The sequence below is a fragment of the Hypomesus transpacificus genome, chromosome 23 (assembly GCF_021917145.1).
Source record: "Hypomesus transpacificus isolate Combined female chromosome 23, fHypTra1, whole genome shotgun sequence".
NCBI classification, from domain to species: Eukaryota; Metazoa; Chordata; class Actinopteri; order Osmeriformes; family Osmeridae; genus Hypomesus; species Hypomesus transpacificus.
Genome location: NC_061082.1, coordinates 10,091,338 through 10,108,906, shown reverse-complemented (window position 1 = coordinate 10,108,906; position 17,569 = coordinate 10,091,338). Strand labels below are relative to the sequence as shown.

General features: G+C 42.3%; 1 protein-coding gene across 2 annotated transcripts; it reads left to right on the top strand.

Moving 5' to 3' along the window:
- The first annotated feature begins 391 nt into the window (after positions 1 to 391).
- On the top strand, positions 392 to 17,111 carry nxph2a (neurexophilin 2a). Of its 2 annotated transcripts, none has more exons than XM_047047045.1 (3): positions 392 to 964; positions 1,173 to 1,321; positions 14,341 to 17,111. In XM_047047045.1, exons 2-3 carry the CDS (start codon positions 1,277 to 1,279, stop codon positions 15,085 to 15,087), a joined length of 792 nt encoding a protein of 263 aa, XP_046903001.1. In that variant the 5' UTR covers positions 392 to 964; positions 1,173 to 1,276; the 3' UTR covers positions 15,088 to 17,111. The 2 variants fall into 2 exon arrangements, with proteins under 2 accessions (XP_046903001.1, XP_046903002.1); XM_047047046.1 differs by having other exon boundaries at positions 392 to 969.
- The last annotated feature ends 458 nt before the right edge of the window (positions 17,112 to 17,569 follow it).

The window sequence follows — 17,569 nt, the reverse complement described above, 5'->3', positions numbered from 1 at the left end:
AGTTACAAGTATGATTTGATAGCTGAAAACAGCTGAAAGCTAGCTGAACACCTTGCTTTGGACAGCTTTATATGCCTAGGCCACTGTCACCTCAAGCCATAGCCTGCTTTTTATGCATTTGGAAATCAAATACAGTAGACAAAACCTATCTGACAAACGTATTTCCAAATAGGGTATCGTGACCAGCGGTGTAGATCTATTACACCTATTTATGACGAATGACTGGAATATTGCAAAGCGCCTAACATAAGCCTACACTAGAGTTGACAATCATAGGCCATTGAACAAAAACGTTCACTTAAAGGGTTACCATAAGGGGGGGAAAAGTTCACGGGCTACAACCAAAACTTGAAGGGAGTGGCATCGGGGTTCTTACGACGAGCCTATGGATTCAGGTAGTTCGACCTCAAAGGAAGATCTTTGTCTCGCTCGTGCTACTGAACGCGCGGAGACATTGGCGTCTCCAAACAGCGGGAGTATTATGCGCATTGAAGGCTACAACTCTAGACAGACAACAGGAGGAGGAATAGGAACTCAGTTCTCAATGCAACGCCGTGCACTTCTCCAACGAAACTCGTGCTTAGAAAACATAATTTGGCGAAGACAATGTGTGTAATCGCGTTTTGACACTGTTAGGTGCGAAACACTGAAAAAGCGCAAGACAGATGCAAATTTGTAAGAAGCTTTTGGGCTGGATTTGATGCTCGCCTCAAGGCGATTAAGTATTATCATAATCGGAACATGAAATGAAGTAATTGGAAATAGGTTTTGTAACAATATTGTATTTAGAGAAGCTTCTTCCTTTATAGTATTCGCAAAGTCACTCTAGTTCGGTGAAAATCAACATCACCGCACAAGTCGCGAGCGTTTTAGAAAACTGGTGGAGCTTCTCAGTTGAAAGTGTATAGAAAGGATGGGTGCGCATGCTTTCCCCAACTAACCGAGGTATTGCCTTTTGGAGAGGGTAAGGTAATTTACAGTTGGTTTTATAATATATGTAAATTCACTTGTCCACAATTTAAATTATAGCCAAAGAGGAGCTGTTGGGATCATTTGCATGATGGTTTTAAGGACGCTGTGGGAACATAACATTAATTTGATCATGATAAATAGAACAAGTAAGCGATGTGATAGTGTTGACAGTGTTTGTGATGTTCTCGCTCTCCACGCAGCCAGTGACAGCAATGCATCTGCACGTGCGTCTGCAAGCTCCCAAAAACTCCACTGTGGATTTAAACATTACTCGTCTTTAAAAAGAGTTGAGAGGCTATCGAAGATGAGAACGCTGCAAACATTCCTGTTCCTCTTTCTGCTCCACGAGGTGAGTCATCCATGTCTTAAATGTAAAGGTAGGCTACTAGTAAAAAAAAATGTTTGCGGTAGATTATAGGGACTTGCTATGTATATAATCAAATTCAAGCTTTTGCTACCTTCAAAGACGGCATTTCAATCAAACAAAAAAAAGAGCTCCCTATCAGTTTTCAAATTGAACAACATATAAGATATTTTATCAAGGAAGAGTTTTGATGTAAGCAAACTAACAATTTCGACTTAATTTTAAATATACTGTAACTTTCCAAATACATTATTTTAAAGCCACATATCTCAAGAATATGAGATGTGATACATACAAATAGTGTATTTAGGGAAAATTGTAATAACCATGTAATTATTTAATAGCCGTGTAATTATAAACCAAGATGGAGGGCATTGTCATGGTGTTAATGAACACAGAAGTTGCAATTAATGTTCTTAATTGTGCTCTAAATGAAGCATTATATTTATTTTTACGTAGCTCTGGACCCCTTTATTACATTTTTTTGGGGGACCGGAATAGGGCAGATATGCTACAAATGATCCACTATAAATAACTGCATTTTTGTTGAAAATAACATTATGTTAACTTGTAATGTTACATTCATGTTCAATTTAGAATTTATGACACCTTATGATTGAAATTATACAACTAACATCTAAATCCAACCATAATTTGTTCATGGAAGACACCAATGAATTAATCACTCTTAGTTTTTATTATTCTAAAATAAATGGTTACAAATGAGAATATAGATTTTCTTTTGATAAATTCCCTGATTCTGCTAATTAACCAGTACATGAACATTGTCAGACTTGTTAGTGGCATGTGATGATTGTGATGGACCACATTATTTCAAATCATATTTTCACTCAGACTAAGAATGGTCAGGTGTTTAAAACAGCTCACTCTTCTATTCTATCACTTTCAAGATCACTTTCAACAGCTAATCATTTAAAAATGTCCTCTTTAGGCACGACTGATAAATACCAACCAACTAGATCCTTTTTCACAGATGAATTTGAGTACTATTTAACCTCTTGTTGTAATCCCAACTGATCTGTCTTTGAAGGTGAAAGTCAAGTGTTTTAAGAGAGACACCAGTGAGAGACCAGCATCAAAGGAGATCCGACCCTGTGATAAAGACCGTTGTTACTGTGACCCATTGAAACTAGAAGCGCTTTCTCCAAGCTATCTGTCTTTCTTTCTTATAATGTAATTTAGTTGGAGGATGATAAACCCATGTAAATACTGAGGAAATTATTTTTTATTTACCACAGGATATTGTTCCTCTTAAGATCTAAGACTTGTGTGACCTAATGGTGTTTTTTTCATTGCATAACTGAAGTATACCAAGCAAGATCCTGTGATTCAGGGAAATTAAATGATACATTAACCTAGTAGCTAGTAGGTGGAAAACCTAACAATCTGACCTTCACATTGAAATGTTAGATAAATATAATATACATGAAGTATTGCTCGTAGATTAGACGGGTTGTGATTCAAACACTATATCCCCTTGTACTGTGGTGAGGCTTGGTAGCAGGCGGTGTGACTGTGGGGGTCTATGGCGAGACCTCCATGGGGAGCCTGGCTCCCAGGGGACCGGCAGCTATGCCTCACTGGGCTTCATCCCAGCAGCCCCCTCTATATGGCTGGCCACATATTGTCTCCAGTCCACCGTCAACTCACACACCACACACATTGTACACAAATACGGATACACACACGCACACATTCACAGACTGGTACAAACACACACACAAACCTTACACACATAGACATACAGATACTCATAGACACATAAACACACACACACAAAGATCATGATTCTTATACTAGTAGTGTGTTCCCTGCATCTGTGCCCTGTACCCTAGGGAAAGATAAGAGGGTCAGGTCTTTCATGGGAGGGACCATTCTTCCTATGACATCTGCAGCTGTCAGCCTAAGAGAACTGACGGCAGAACAATGTACACATGGACAAAAACCCACTTGAGTTCTGCTCTCCCCGAATGCTTTCCCTTCCCGTTCAGACTGTTGATTTCCGTGTTTGCTGACGCTGGTAATGCAATACAGGCCGGGATTATACCAGCGAGAAGACAGCGACAGAGTCCATTACTTCCCTGCATCTTACTAGCATCTATCCACAAAGCTGCTGGGCAATATTTTGTCACAACAAAACCATCCATGAAGCCAATGCCAGAGAGCTCAATAGCATGAAACACTGCGATGTCTCCCCAGGGCTGCAAGAACACAGACACTGATTGTCAGAGGCCCAGACTGAGCAGAGACAAGGGCTGTGCATTAAAGAGGGAGAGTGAGAAGGAATGGAAGCAGAACAGCCTAGCCGTGGGTGAAAAGCCGGCTACTCCACTGCAGTAGCGCTGCAACTGTGATGTGCACTGATTCATGGGAGAAGGCTCTGAAGGAGTGGTTCAGCTCTGTTCTGGAAGGAAGCAGTTCATCATTGTGTAATTCTGAAAGACAGGAGCTGAAAGTATCTTAATATATTTAACACCTTATATTTAACAATATTTTTTACACTTCATACATTATATTGGACATTTTTTATCCAAATACAAATAGTGCATATAGTAACTACAGCAGATAATCAAGGATCAGAAGAGCACAGTTCTGACAGTATTTAAGTGGTTAGAGGCAAGGAGCGGTCCATATACATGTACATAATATTGTAATAGAAAACACAGAATTGTACAATTCATAGAACTCTATTGATTGGTAGCGTTGCAAATATGTTATCCTGTATTTTGTTTGTTGCTCAGTTCAAACAGTGTCAGACAGAGACTGCACTGTTTTCTTCAAATCAGAAAAGGGCTCTAGCAAAGACAATAGTTTTTTCCAGAAACTTAAATTCCACTCATGTACTGTCTGCAGGGGCCCAGTATGTGTTCCCCTGTTCCTCATGCTCAATTAGCTGTTATTTCATTATTTATTTACTGTATATTTAAATGCAATTTATACTAAAAAACGTGTAATAAAATGTTGAGTGTGGGGATTAGAAAAAGCCCTTTAATCTCATGCTTCTGATAATACTGCATGGGCTGATTGATTAGTTTTTCAGGAAGCTTATGTCACAAGAACCTAATCCGTCTTTGGATTGTGCCAGCCTTGTACGGTTTTTCGCTCCGCCACTTTATCATGGCGGCGAATTACAGAGCTGCTGGGCTGCGATAAGGTCCTCGTCTCTTTCACAGACCTCCCTTTCCCTCTGGACAATAAAAACGCTGTTTATATTCTTTAGTCCAGTCTTCACATCAACCCCTCACAGGATTTGCCTTGTAAGAGAGCGAGAGAGGCAGGCAGGAACTTTTAGGGCACCAGAAAAAATGGGGGAAACGAGGGGAAGAAAGAAAAAAAGAAATTGTGGTGAAATAGCGAGTTTGGCTGGGAAACGTCTCAGGAAGTGATTAAACGTGGATTTGAGTGAGTTGGTCTGTATAGACAGGAGATGCGCTGCTTTCCAGGAATCATTTTGGAGCTTATTCTCTACTGATGTGTATCTGTACCCATATTGGGGTCACATTCTGTAGCCAGAGGGCCGGACTGGGTAATCCTTCATAAACAATACTGTCAGTCTGTGACATTTTCAAGCCTCATGTTATGTTTTTTGTCACCGTCTATCAAAGGCAGCTGTTCATTTTCCCGTCTGAAATTCTTAAAATGCAGCAAAACAACTGCTAGACCTGATTATCTGTAAAATGATCAATCGTAATTGGGTGCATTTGCAGTTAATCCATCAATTCCTTTCAACGTGGATCAGATTCCAACCTAAGAGAAAGGCTGACATGATTGAAAGTCATCAAATTGTTGACATAAATTGACAGTGTTTTCACTGTTGAGTCAACTGCTTCAATTGAAATCGAGCCACCACGGTATGTAGGCCACCCAATGCAAACTCCCTATCTGATCATGTATTCTATGGTCCTGACCTGTTCTCAGTAAGCTGTTCTGGAGCCTTGCAGTATTAGTACTCTACCATAGTATCTAGAATCAGTACTCTAGTATTAGTACTCGAGCACAGTATTAGTACTCTACTGTAGTATCAGTGCTGTAGAATCAGTACTCTAGTATCAGTACTCTAGTATTAGTAATCTACCGTAGTATCAGTGCTCTGATGTCAGGACTCTACCATAGTATCAGTACTCTAGTATCAGCAGTTTAGTATCAGTACTCCATTATCAGTACTCTAGTATCAGTACTCCATTATCAGTACTCTAGTATCAGTACTCTAGTAGTAGTACTTTAGTATCAGTGTTTTTATATCAGTACTCCAATATCGGGACTCTCATATCAATGCTTCAGTATCTCTACTCTAGTATCAGTACTGTTGTATCAGTGATACCTTAGTATTAATACTCTGGTATTACTACTCTACCATAGCATCAGTACTGTAATATCAGTTCACTACCTCAGTATCAGTATTCTAGTATTAGTACTCTAATATCAGTACTCTGTCGTAGTATTAGTACTCTAGTATCAGTACTGTACCGTAGCATCAGTACTCTAGTATTAGTACTCTAGTATCAGTACACTGGTTCTAACATAGTATCAATACTTTTGTATCAATATTCTAATAGTAGTACTCTACCTTAGTATTAGTACTTCAGTATCAGTACTAAACTAGCAGTACTCTACCCTATATAGTATTCTACGCCCTGTGACACACAAACTGCACCACTACTTGACAATGATATTCATAAAACTGCACCTTGCCAACAACTTTACAGTTATAAACAATTGAAATAGTAACCACAAAATAGTCAAATTAGATTAGCCCATATTTATATAAGACTAGCATATAGTCCTGTAACACAGGCCCAGGGCCGGCCCAAGCCTTTATGGGGCCTTAAGCTGAATTTATCTGGGGGCCCATTTATTCAATTAAACTTCAATTTTTTACACATTGTTCATTTGTGGTGCGCCGTTTATTTGAGGGCAGCGTTTATTTGAGGGCAACGTTTAATCGAAGAAATACGGTATTATAGGCTAGCTGCGCTAGCATGCTAACGTGTTAGTTCGCTACACTAAATGTTCTTAAATAGTTTCAACAGTACGGTCTTCTAAATCACAGATTTAGCAACAAGCAAATGTCAATGTTAGTTAGACTAGCTAGCTCTATCTCATCTGCTTTTTATTAACGCTGATTTGCAAGGAGTGTACAGCTAGATAGTGAAAACACCTAGACTACCTACCGTAGCGTGTTAACTAGTTTAGCTTGCTAACGCAAGAGCATCTGCTTCTCCAGTTCTTTCAATAGATTATCTAGACAGGCGTTAGCAATAGGCTAGACTGCTATTCGTTTTGGGCTAGACTGCTATTTCGTCTGGCTATTTTTTCGTAAACTTCCCTTCCCGAATATCAGCTAGTTTCTAGCTAGCTAGAATAATTTGCTTAGTAAGGTATGTTGATATAATATTTGAAACATATTTAGCCAATAGTGGACCCCTAGTGCAACACAATAGAATGTTCATTGAAATGACATGCCGCTACTAGGTATTTCAGGAACGGCTACCCCTACCGTATTTCTGGGGCGGATTTTAATACTCAATGTTCATTTTTGGTGCAACATTAAAATGAGAGCAGCGTTTAATAAAAAAAACACAGTACATTAAACTGTAATTTAATGTGCTCTTGGGGGCCCTTTGGTGGCCTAGGGGGCCCTAAGCAGCCGCTTAGTTCGCTTATGCCTTGGGCCGGCCCTGCACAGGCCCATGGTCCTGTAGCACTAGCCAGACCCTCCAGGAATTCGCGATGTTGCGATCGCACCAATTCACGCAAATTCAACGAATCCCCGCGAATTCAGCGCAACGTTGCCATTTTAACCAATCACCGCAATTTTTCCGCAACTTAGACCAATCATCGTCGTCTCCCACCACCACTCTCTCCGGTAGGTGTTAAATCCAGTGTTGCGCCTGGACGCGTTCATTGAACGAAAGTTCATGAACTTGAACTCAACGTACTGTATTAGGCTACTGCCTGAACGATACTGTGAACGCATTCATTCTGGTGTCTGTGAACTCTTTTTCACTCTTTTTAATTTTGTTCAATAAGGTGCCAGATTTCTAGAGACTTCCAGGCAAAAACCACACCGTTAAGAGTCCTGTATCCAGGGTTGCCCAACCAGTCAATAGGTGTGTTCGACTTCATCAGTGCCGGCGGCGCCTACAGCCAGCTGCCTTAAAGCTGAGAATGCCATTGGCTGCTTCAAGTAAGCCGGGCTGCAGGCGATGCCGGCGCTGCATGAAGTCGAACGCACCTAATCGCTGCGTGTGCTTTTTTCTACTGTTTATGCCTGGCAAGCGTGAGAGCGCCGAAGTTGTGTAGAGGCCGAGAGCGGTATTGCAGACAGATTTCAATCTTTTTTGTTAAAAAAAGGGAGATTCCGCCCTTCAATGAGAATGCAAATCCTGGTTGGATAAGGATTAACAATTGGATATGAAGATGAAATCTGACGCATAGTTTTAGCGTTAAACTAATAAAATAATTGCTGTCTGTGGTTCTATATGGGCTGTGGAAATAATTTAGAAAAATTATAGCTCGCAACATATGGAAAAAAATTACTGAACTAGTTCCTATTTTGGAGCTGTGAACTTAGTTCAACATCTTTAATTATAAACTATGAACTGAACCAGTTCATTTTAAAATGTGTGAACTATAAACTGAACTAGTTCATGTAGAAAGTGAACTTTCCCAACACTGGTTAAATCTTTAACTTGCACGTGGCATCGGTAGTACATGCCACTGGCAGGAGGCGGGACGTGCCATTTCTCAATGGTTTTATTCTTTAATGAATGTTTGTTTATTAATTGCTTGTTTTTACCAATAACTCAATTTAAATTACAAAGAGGGAAATTCGCAACTTTTTATCTCAACTTTCACTTGCTCCCGCAAAATCTGGAATTTTTGCCCGTAACTATCACAAACAAGGCTAGCGAAATCCTGGGGGGACTGACTAGCCCATAGTTATACAGCACTAGGCCAAAGTCCTGTAAGACTAGCTCATAGTTCTACGGCACTAGTCTAGAGTCCTGTAAAAGCATCCCATAGGCCAATTTTACTATAAGACTTGCTGGTGACTATGTGGAAGTTTGTTCAGATAAAACAACAGGATGACCTCTAATCTGAGAGGTTTTACAACCCTACAGAACTTTCGCACACGTTTGTGGGCTGAGTAATCAGGACGTGGCCCTCCAGCACCCCTCTGATAGTTAGCTACAGTATTCTCTCTACACACGACTCCCTCAGACCGTCTCTGGCATGACTGCACTAATCACCACCTGCTGTTTGGGAAGGGCAATCACAATACATGTCAGGGCTTTGTAAAATGATTGACCTCTTTAATTAAATCTGTATGGCTTTCTTCTACAAGACAAGACGTGGCAGCTTTAGAATAAGCGTTATAAATCTGGCTCTGATTATTCCCTGTGTTTTCGTTTTTCGTCCCCCCGCCGGTTCTTTGAGGCCTCTCTTTCAGCTTGTCATTTTCAGGCCAACAAAGCGCTGTCAGACGCTCTCTGTCTCTGCATATTTCTTATGAAGTACCTGTCTTCACTACTGCTGAGAAAAATGGAAGCAATGCCTTTTTTTCTTCTTATTTTCTGCTTCAAAGCAAGCTGTCTCTCAGACATCCGTCAGAGGCTGATTTACTCTGAGAACAGAAACATTTTCTCTGTCAAATTGAGCTGAACCGTTAGGAACGATCATGTGAGCAGAATCAAGGAGGAACACCTGAAACATTTGAATATGGCATTGTGTTTATGTTTACGGATCTGAAGAACAAAAACAAACACAGATGTGCAGTTTCTGAGAAAAAGAAAATTACTCTATATGAAGTATGACAGGAGGACGTTCCACGCAGCTTATTAAGAAGAACAGACGTTCTCTGTATAAAGTTGTGTGTAACTGTAGACCGCACTCTCTGTAGTTATTAATCATAGAGGAAGAAATCTACAAAATCAAAGCATCAAGGGTAATTCATCCCATTAATGGTGTACAGTTTTCTGATCCCCTCCAATCCCCGCTATCAGCCATGCTGGTGTCAGGTGTGAGGGTGGTGGAGAAGGTGCTTTGGCCGTGTAAGGGGATTATGAAAGTGATGATGCGTTGAAAGGTAACACCTGCAGGAAAGTGAAGTGTTCAGGGCTTTGCAGCTGTCAGACATGGCAGGAGCTGAGATAACAACAGCATTCCAGATTACCTGACGGCTCCGTTCCTCCTGCCTCCTTGGGCCCAGTGGAGGGGGTCTCGTCATCCACATGTTGAGGTTCACACCCTGCGTTGGCGTTGATCCCAGTTAACTGAATCTGGGTTCATCCACAGTTTTCAATATCCAGATAGAGAATGAATGAGCTGTGATTCTAATATCAACTGCCAGCTAATCACACTTCACAAATCCGCTTAGTCCATCAACACTGTAAAAAAGACTTAACCCACATAACAATTCAACACCCTCCATCCACACTGTAAACGTGTGTTTGTATGCGTGTGTATGTGGGTGCATGTATATGATGTATAGGTTATACATAGAGTATGAAATGTATAAAATGCCGGTGAGAGTATTTGATGAAATCATGTTTGTGTGGACTAATAGAAATGATTCATAATCAGATAAAGATCATAGAACACCAAGCTGAGTGTTTTACATGGACTCAATCCGGCAATGACCTTTGAGCATCCATCAGTACCTACAACCATGTAATCACAAACCCCTGCCATTTAAACACTCATATTTGCGTTCTTAAACACTTAATGATGCATTAAATGAGATTCTGAAGTCCGTGTTGGACCTGTGGCACGAGGGAGCAAGTGACTGACAGCTCTGGCGTTTGACATGGCCGTGTGGTGGTGTATCTCACACCCAGACTTAGGTGGTGATGACGGCAGGGATTATTGACAGTAGACACGTTCTACACACATTCCAGACATACACACACAACACACACACACACACACAACAAATAACAAACACACTTGAGACACATACAGCACACACACGACACACACTTGCATAAACACACATACTTCACACAGTTACAACACACACACACTCTCACACACAGACAGGACCCTGAGCTCCATTGTCAGGAAGGGCTGATAGTGTGGATCCACGGCCGGGCTGTGATGCTCCTTGGCGTTGAGGCCGACTGAAGCCGCTCTGTGATTAAGAGTGATGGCTCTGGAGCGGGAGACTGCTGCAGCCATCACACCAGCAATCTATTCTTCAGGAGCATGTAGACTCAAGCCTTGGGCAGCCTGGGAGCCCCCCGGGGCCCTCTCTCCTGGAACCGGCTCTTTATGTGAATCATTACAAATGAAATACCCAGTAACGTTCAGGGAGAAGGAGATGGAGGGCTGACGCTGGGGGAGAAGAGAGGGAGGAGAAGCGAGAAACGGGGAAGGAGGGAAGGGAGAAGGCAAGTCAGAGGAGAAGAAGGGCTTCATGTGAATGTCATGTTTGATTCCTGAAAACATAAGCTGCATTTTCTCACCAAAAATGTGTGATCCAGTGTGTGTGTATATGCATGCATGCATGCTTGTTAGCTGTGTGTTTGTGTGTGTGTATGCTTAGGCCATTCTAGGCCACTGACTGACCACTGAAGACATTCCAATATATCTGTAGCTCAGACAGGAAGGCACAGATGACATGGTATGAGGCAGAGACACTGAGGTGAGACATCTATTTATACAGGACAGACTGTGTTTTACTTTGAAGAAAGGCATTAAGTTAATGAAGCCCCAGACAAAGAAAATTAGCAGAGAAATGGATTGCACCACAAAAGTGAGGTCTATTTGCCCAGATGAATCCATGAAGCACAGTGCACATCGTCAGAAGTGTTCTTCCTGGACCAGTGAGTGGGTTAATTGCCCATTTTGTTTATTATGAGGAAGATATCTGAGACTATTCTCCCCAGACACGGAACACAGCCTTATGTTCAGGTGAAATTTAGACTGGAAAGACAACAACCACATTTATTTTCCAGGCTTTCAAAACAAAGGGAGAGAAACAAAATGAAAGTAATACTGGTGCAAGCTCACTGAAAACCTCAGCAGAAACCTCCCCAAAAACTCAGAGAACAAATCCCTACTAACAAACAGGTGCCATGTTCTCATCAGTTCTAGTTTATTCATGACAGAAGAAAGGCACGAAGAGAGGGAGAGAGAGACACACACATATACACACACACAGATCGTGAAGAACTGAGGGGGAGAGAGAGAGAAAACAAGAGATGGAGAGTGTGAGAAAGAGACAGAGAGAGATGCAGACAGAAAGAGAGAGAGATGGATAGATAAAGGAATCCGATGCCATCGAACTATCCAGCTCGCTTGAGAGGCCCGGGGCCGGGAACCCATCACTGTGGAACACTGTGTCGCCGCACCTCAAAACACCATTCTGAACGGTGGCCTCACTAGATGACACAACCCGCCAGATGCCTTTGAGTTCTTAATAACTTTCTAGAGGCTACTTCTGGTCACCGTGGCAATTACCTTTATGTCAGGGCTCTAAAAGATATGTCTCCCCAAGGGAGTCCAGATAGCGTGCTCCGTAATGCTCATTACAGGCCGACGACTGAGCTGATTCATCTTGACCATTGTGTGGCGGCTATCGCTTTCTCAGACATTCCTCCAACCCAGACCTTCTCTGGACATCATCTAGAGACACACGGCACATGGTAGAATGAGTCAATCAAAGGTGGACTGTAGTGTACTTCACGCTAAGTTCATGTAGGGTGGCTGTTGTCCGTGTCCGCTGTTCGTTTGGTGCATATTTTATGCACGTCTCACCTGCGTAGCATTTGCAAACGTGCATACATACACATACAAAACTGGAGTATATAGAGTCCTTTAAGGGTTCTTGTACACTCAGCAGACATGTGTCAACACAGCTGTTGTCTTGACAGAGCACACCTGCATGAATTTGAGGCATTTCCCTATGTTTGCAGGTAATCATTCTGCCTTGAACACTTGAATAATGACTGAGGTTTCCAACGTAATAAGTCTGGGATTATTATCATAATACTGTCTTGTTTTAAGCCAAGTTGCCCTGAAACGCCTTCAGCAAAGCAGCTGCGATTAAGAAATCTTAATTAAGATTTTGTGAATTCTCCTTCATTAGACCTTGCCTGCCATTCTTGTTCAGCACACACAGAGATGCACAAACGTACAAACAACCAATTGTGTATGTTTGTTTGAGAGAGAGCAAGAGAGAGAGAGGAAGAAAGGGAGAGGAGAGAGAGAAGTAGAGAGGGAGACAAATAGAAAGAGGGAGATAGTGTCAGACCCAGGCTTTCATGTTCTCAGTGTTTGGTTTCTCTCAAGGCATTTAAGTACTTGATATCCTCCTCATGATCCCCAGTGTTGTCACTGCAATTTACCCAGTTGCTCATCATACTTAACTCCTTCCTCATTTCCATTCTAATCATCTGGTAGAAACATCACCTGACGTTTTAGCTGGAAGTGTGAGATACACATCCTTGTTTCGGTTTTGAAATCACCCGGTATGAGGTTCAAAATGAGAAGCAGAAATATAGGTGATATTATAATCCCTTAAGAGTGCGCTCTTCTGCAGTAAGATTAAGTGAATAAATGTTATTTTTATACTAAGGTTGGTGGAGGATCTGGAGTCACATTGACTAAATTCAAAATAACATTAGAAAAGAATAGAAAACAATTCTGCGCCCCGATGGGAATTGTCCTTTGGCGGTCATGGCAGACTACACAGATAATATACTTAGTATATACATAAAAACATCGAAATGTACATAGGCCCAACCCTTTATGCCATGTCTGACAATTTATTCTCTAAACCAAAACCACGAGCCAAATCACACGTCAACAAGAAGTCGCTTATATTCGTCGATTAAATGCCTTTGAATTAGATGAGCTACAAAGCGACATTATTACATTATGTGTTCACAGTCAATCATGTTTTCGTCGACGTCCTGTCTTAATTAGGCACAGTGATTCCTGATGAATGGAAACAGCTCTCCACGCGTGGGAGACGCATCGATTTCGCATTACACGTGGCGGAGCTCCCAAACTGCCAAGTTATTAAACCCTGTCAGCCCCATTAAGGTGCGTCAGGCGCAGACGGACTGTTGAGGAAGGCACACAGCAGCAGTCTGGTAACAAGTGACTTTACAATATATCACACAGTTTTAATAATTCAATGTAAAACAATGTTGAGGCTTGTGTTCTACATAATAACCTGATAGGTACAGTAGGTTATTATGTTGCAACAATCAACAAACTCTGGAACGTGGCGGGGGGGAGGGGGGGGGAGGGGGGGGGGGGCTGGTTTGTTAGCTGTGCACACATGTGCTTCAATTAAGCTTACAGCAAGAATTATAATTAGGTTGGAAATACTGGGAAGCTGCTTTGGAAGATTTCAAACAGCTCCTGTTCAGAGCTTCCTCCATCTGTCTCTCTCAGTGATCCCTACAACCAGGCCTGGGGAACGCAGGCACAGCTAATTACCAATAAAACGAGCTCAACTTATTATCGTGAGTTATTAAAGTTTTATCTGAAGTGGACCAGGGAGGCCCCTGGCTCTGAGGGGGTTGGGAGGTACAAGGGATCAGTGTTGTCTGTATTACTGCTTCTTCCTTTGAAACTTTCAAAGTTCACATCCTGCATTGTTCCGTTTGATGCTGGGATGTCTCAGTATGTCTGGTGTGGGCTCCTTGTCTGTGATGGGGGTCATTGGTAAACTGTCACATTGTCTGTTGGATTGAAGAAACGAGTGTCTGAATGAATAGACATCTGTAGACGAGTGTTGATGCAAGGGTTTCCTTCCCTCCCCCCTCCATCTTAATCCAGTGTCATTATGTTCTGTTGTTGGTTTTGTCTTCAGTTCATTTAAACCACATAAATATTCATTCCGTTTCACAAATTGCTACTAGGAGCTGCAGGATGCAGTCTGTTAATGTACGAGAGGAGTTTGCCTGTTTGCAGTTCAAGTTGCCTAACCCCCCCTTTTGTTGTGTTGTTCTCTGCCCCCTCCAAAGGTGAGCTGCAGGAGGAGGCCGGCTGGCCAGACGGAGGTGATGGGATGGGGGGAAGGGGAGAACCAACAGAAGTTCTCTCCCACAGGGGCCAGCCCGGGCGTCCTGAACCCCCTGCGACTGTTCTCCAAGGGCCCTGCCGGGCTGCACAGCAGCGCCAGGGACATGGCATACGTGGAGAGCATGGAGGACTTCTGGGACTGGTTATCTAACCAGACAGATGTCCAGGCGGCGCAGGCCAGAACTAAACGCAGGCCCATCGTGAAGACAGGGAAATTCAAAAAGATGTTTGGCTGGGGCGACTTCCACTCCAACATCAAGACGGTGAAGCTCAACCTGCTGATCACAGGGAAAATTGTGGATCACGGGAACGGCACCTTCAGCGTATACTTTCGCCACAACTCCACGGGGCTGGGGAACGTGTCCGTCAGCCTGGTCCCGCCCTCCAAGGTGGTGGAGTTCGAGGCGGCTCAGCAGTCCACGCTGGAGACCAAAGACTCCAAAGCTTTCAACTGTCGCATCGAATACGAAAAGACAGACCGGAACAAGAAGACAGCGCTGTGCAGCTTCGACCCGTCCAAGGTGTGCTACCAGGAGCAGACCCAGAGCCACGTCTCCTGGCTCTGCTCCAAGCCCTTCAAAGTAATTTGCATCTACATCGCCTTTTACAGTGTTGACTACAAACTGGTTCAGAAGGTGTGCCCTGACTACAACTACCACAGCGACACACCGTACTCCTCCACCGGCTGACAGAGCTAGCGGTCTGCAGCATGTCCCTGGATCTACCCCAGCGTTCAACCCTAAACCAGACCTGACCCTCGCCCTGACCCCGAACACCGAGACTCTTAAGTAAATCCGAGACCGTTGTATCCACACATTTCCGTTCTGATAGGCCAGGTGAAATGTTGCTTGTATTCATTCAAACCTCTTGGATGTACTCAAGTATTTGAGGGAGGGGGGGGATCAAGGGGAATGTTTGGGATTCATCCTCAGTATGGTAAACCCTGGTTGACCCCTCCAACTCCTGTTTGTACTTAGGTAGCGTCTTCTTCATTGTCATCATTGTTGACATCATCACTTAAATCACAATTATCCCTATGCATCCTCATTCATTATCCCCATCCTGATTCATTGTCAAACTCTTCCTTATCATCCCCATCAGTATCCTCATCATCATCCTTGTCTTTGTCACCATGTGTTCTTTGGAGAGCACTGGTAATTATGCTGTTTTCCAGATGTGTGTTAAGAGGCTAGGCCATCGGCCTCATAACACATGAACCCCCTTGTTGGGTTACAGTGGGTCTGTATAACAATCTGGACATTGAATGGTTTCCCCAGCTTCATCAAAAGAAGAAATAAGAACGTTAAGAAGAATTTCAAGTTAAACTTTTAGGGATTTCTTTTGGCAAAATTCCTGATTTCTCCAAAAACAGTAATGTGAGGAATGACATTTGTTTGCAATACAAGGCTGTGAAGCCAGTTTAAAATGTTCCCCCTAGAATCACTCAGGATTTACGAGCCAACACATCAACACACATCCTCATCTCACATCTGTCAGCAATCTGGCTACCTACGTGAGAGAGAGACACAAAAAAACATTACTGGTTTGTTTTTGTGGACATAGCATCCCAAAACATCTGAGACAGCCATTCATACGTCATTTAATCTGCACTCTACAACTTCAGCCAACATTCCGAATGCCTCATTCTGAATTGCATTATTGACAGTGAACAAAGAATGTGCATATTGGAATGAAACTGGTGGATGTTCCAGTTGAGAGGACAGAGCTGCTGGACAGGTGGGTTTACTGGATCTGGCAGACAGTTAACAGCTCTTAGTCATGGTCCTGCCACCAAGCCTGACACCGCCTGGATTTAATTGACTTTAATTACAGCAGAACATTTCCATTTAGTCATCCTGGCCGACCAGACCAAATGAAAAAAGAAATTATATGTTCTGTTTCTCCTGTGGAATGGTTTCACTTGAGGTTAAATTATTGATCGGATTCACTGTTACTTTTCAACCCTGTATGGACGTTTCACAAGTACCGGTTGCTTCATAGTTTTTAAATGTATTTACTGGGTAGCATAAAGCCATAAACATAGATATAGAATTATTGGGCTGGTCAGGCTTGTATGGGTTGTATGAAATACAGCGCACACACAAGACATGTCATCAGCCATATGGTCGGTCATAGATATCCAAACAGAGGATTGGCTAGGGAATGCTCCATTGACCAAATGTATGTCAATCTTATAAGAAGTGACTTAGCAAGATTGTTGTTTGCAGTCTCTGATGTGTTTCTTGAAACTTGTATGATACTCTACCGTTGTAGAAGTGACTAGATTTGTGAGACGACGGTATGAAAGACTGGAATTGAGTGTTGATGTTTTAGTTCCTCACCATTGTGCAATGCAAAATGTGTTATGTGTAATTACTGGTAATTAACTAAACTGTGTTTACTAATGGCTTGTAAGTTAAAAAATGATGTCAGTTTTTGTTATAATTTTCCAGAGTAATACACCTGTAGATATCAATCTATTTCGTTATCTATAAGTTTGGTGTTTGGTAGCGGTATGTTAAACGTATTAATTGAAAATTAGAAATTCAATTAGAATTTTTTTTTTGTAAACCTTGCAATGCTCCGAGCTGTGTTCATTCCTGCTTGCTACATAGTCTTTTTTTATAGTTGTCAACAGTGTAAGTAAGGTGTTCATTTGAGTATATAATTGAATAGGGATTTATTTTATCAATATGAAGTTGTTTGTAAAAATCTATTTAGGTTTTTATGACATTAAAATTGATTTGAATTGGGCACACAGAAGGATGTCAACATGATTATTTGCTGACCATCTTTCTCTTCATCTAAAGGAGTCAGTGGGAGAACCAGACATTTTTTATAGATGCATTTCAGCATGGTGTTCTAATTCTCTCTGAATTCTTGTTGGCAGGGCAAGGGCACAGAGGAAGTACTATGCACCCCCAGGGAACTAATCCATCCTGCGGTGGCCGTCAGGGAGAACCCTGCTTTCCTTCTCCACCATCAGTCTTATCAGATCGCAAAGACGTGCATCTTCACACTCACAGAGAGCCTCGGCCAGGCCTGCAGCATACAACACAATCTCAGCAGAACACAAAGCCGCCTCACTGGTGCAACACTAGTATCATAACCCATTTCCCCGAAACATCCTTTTTTATCTTACAGGACGTAGTCTTATGATCAGATGACAAA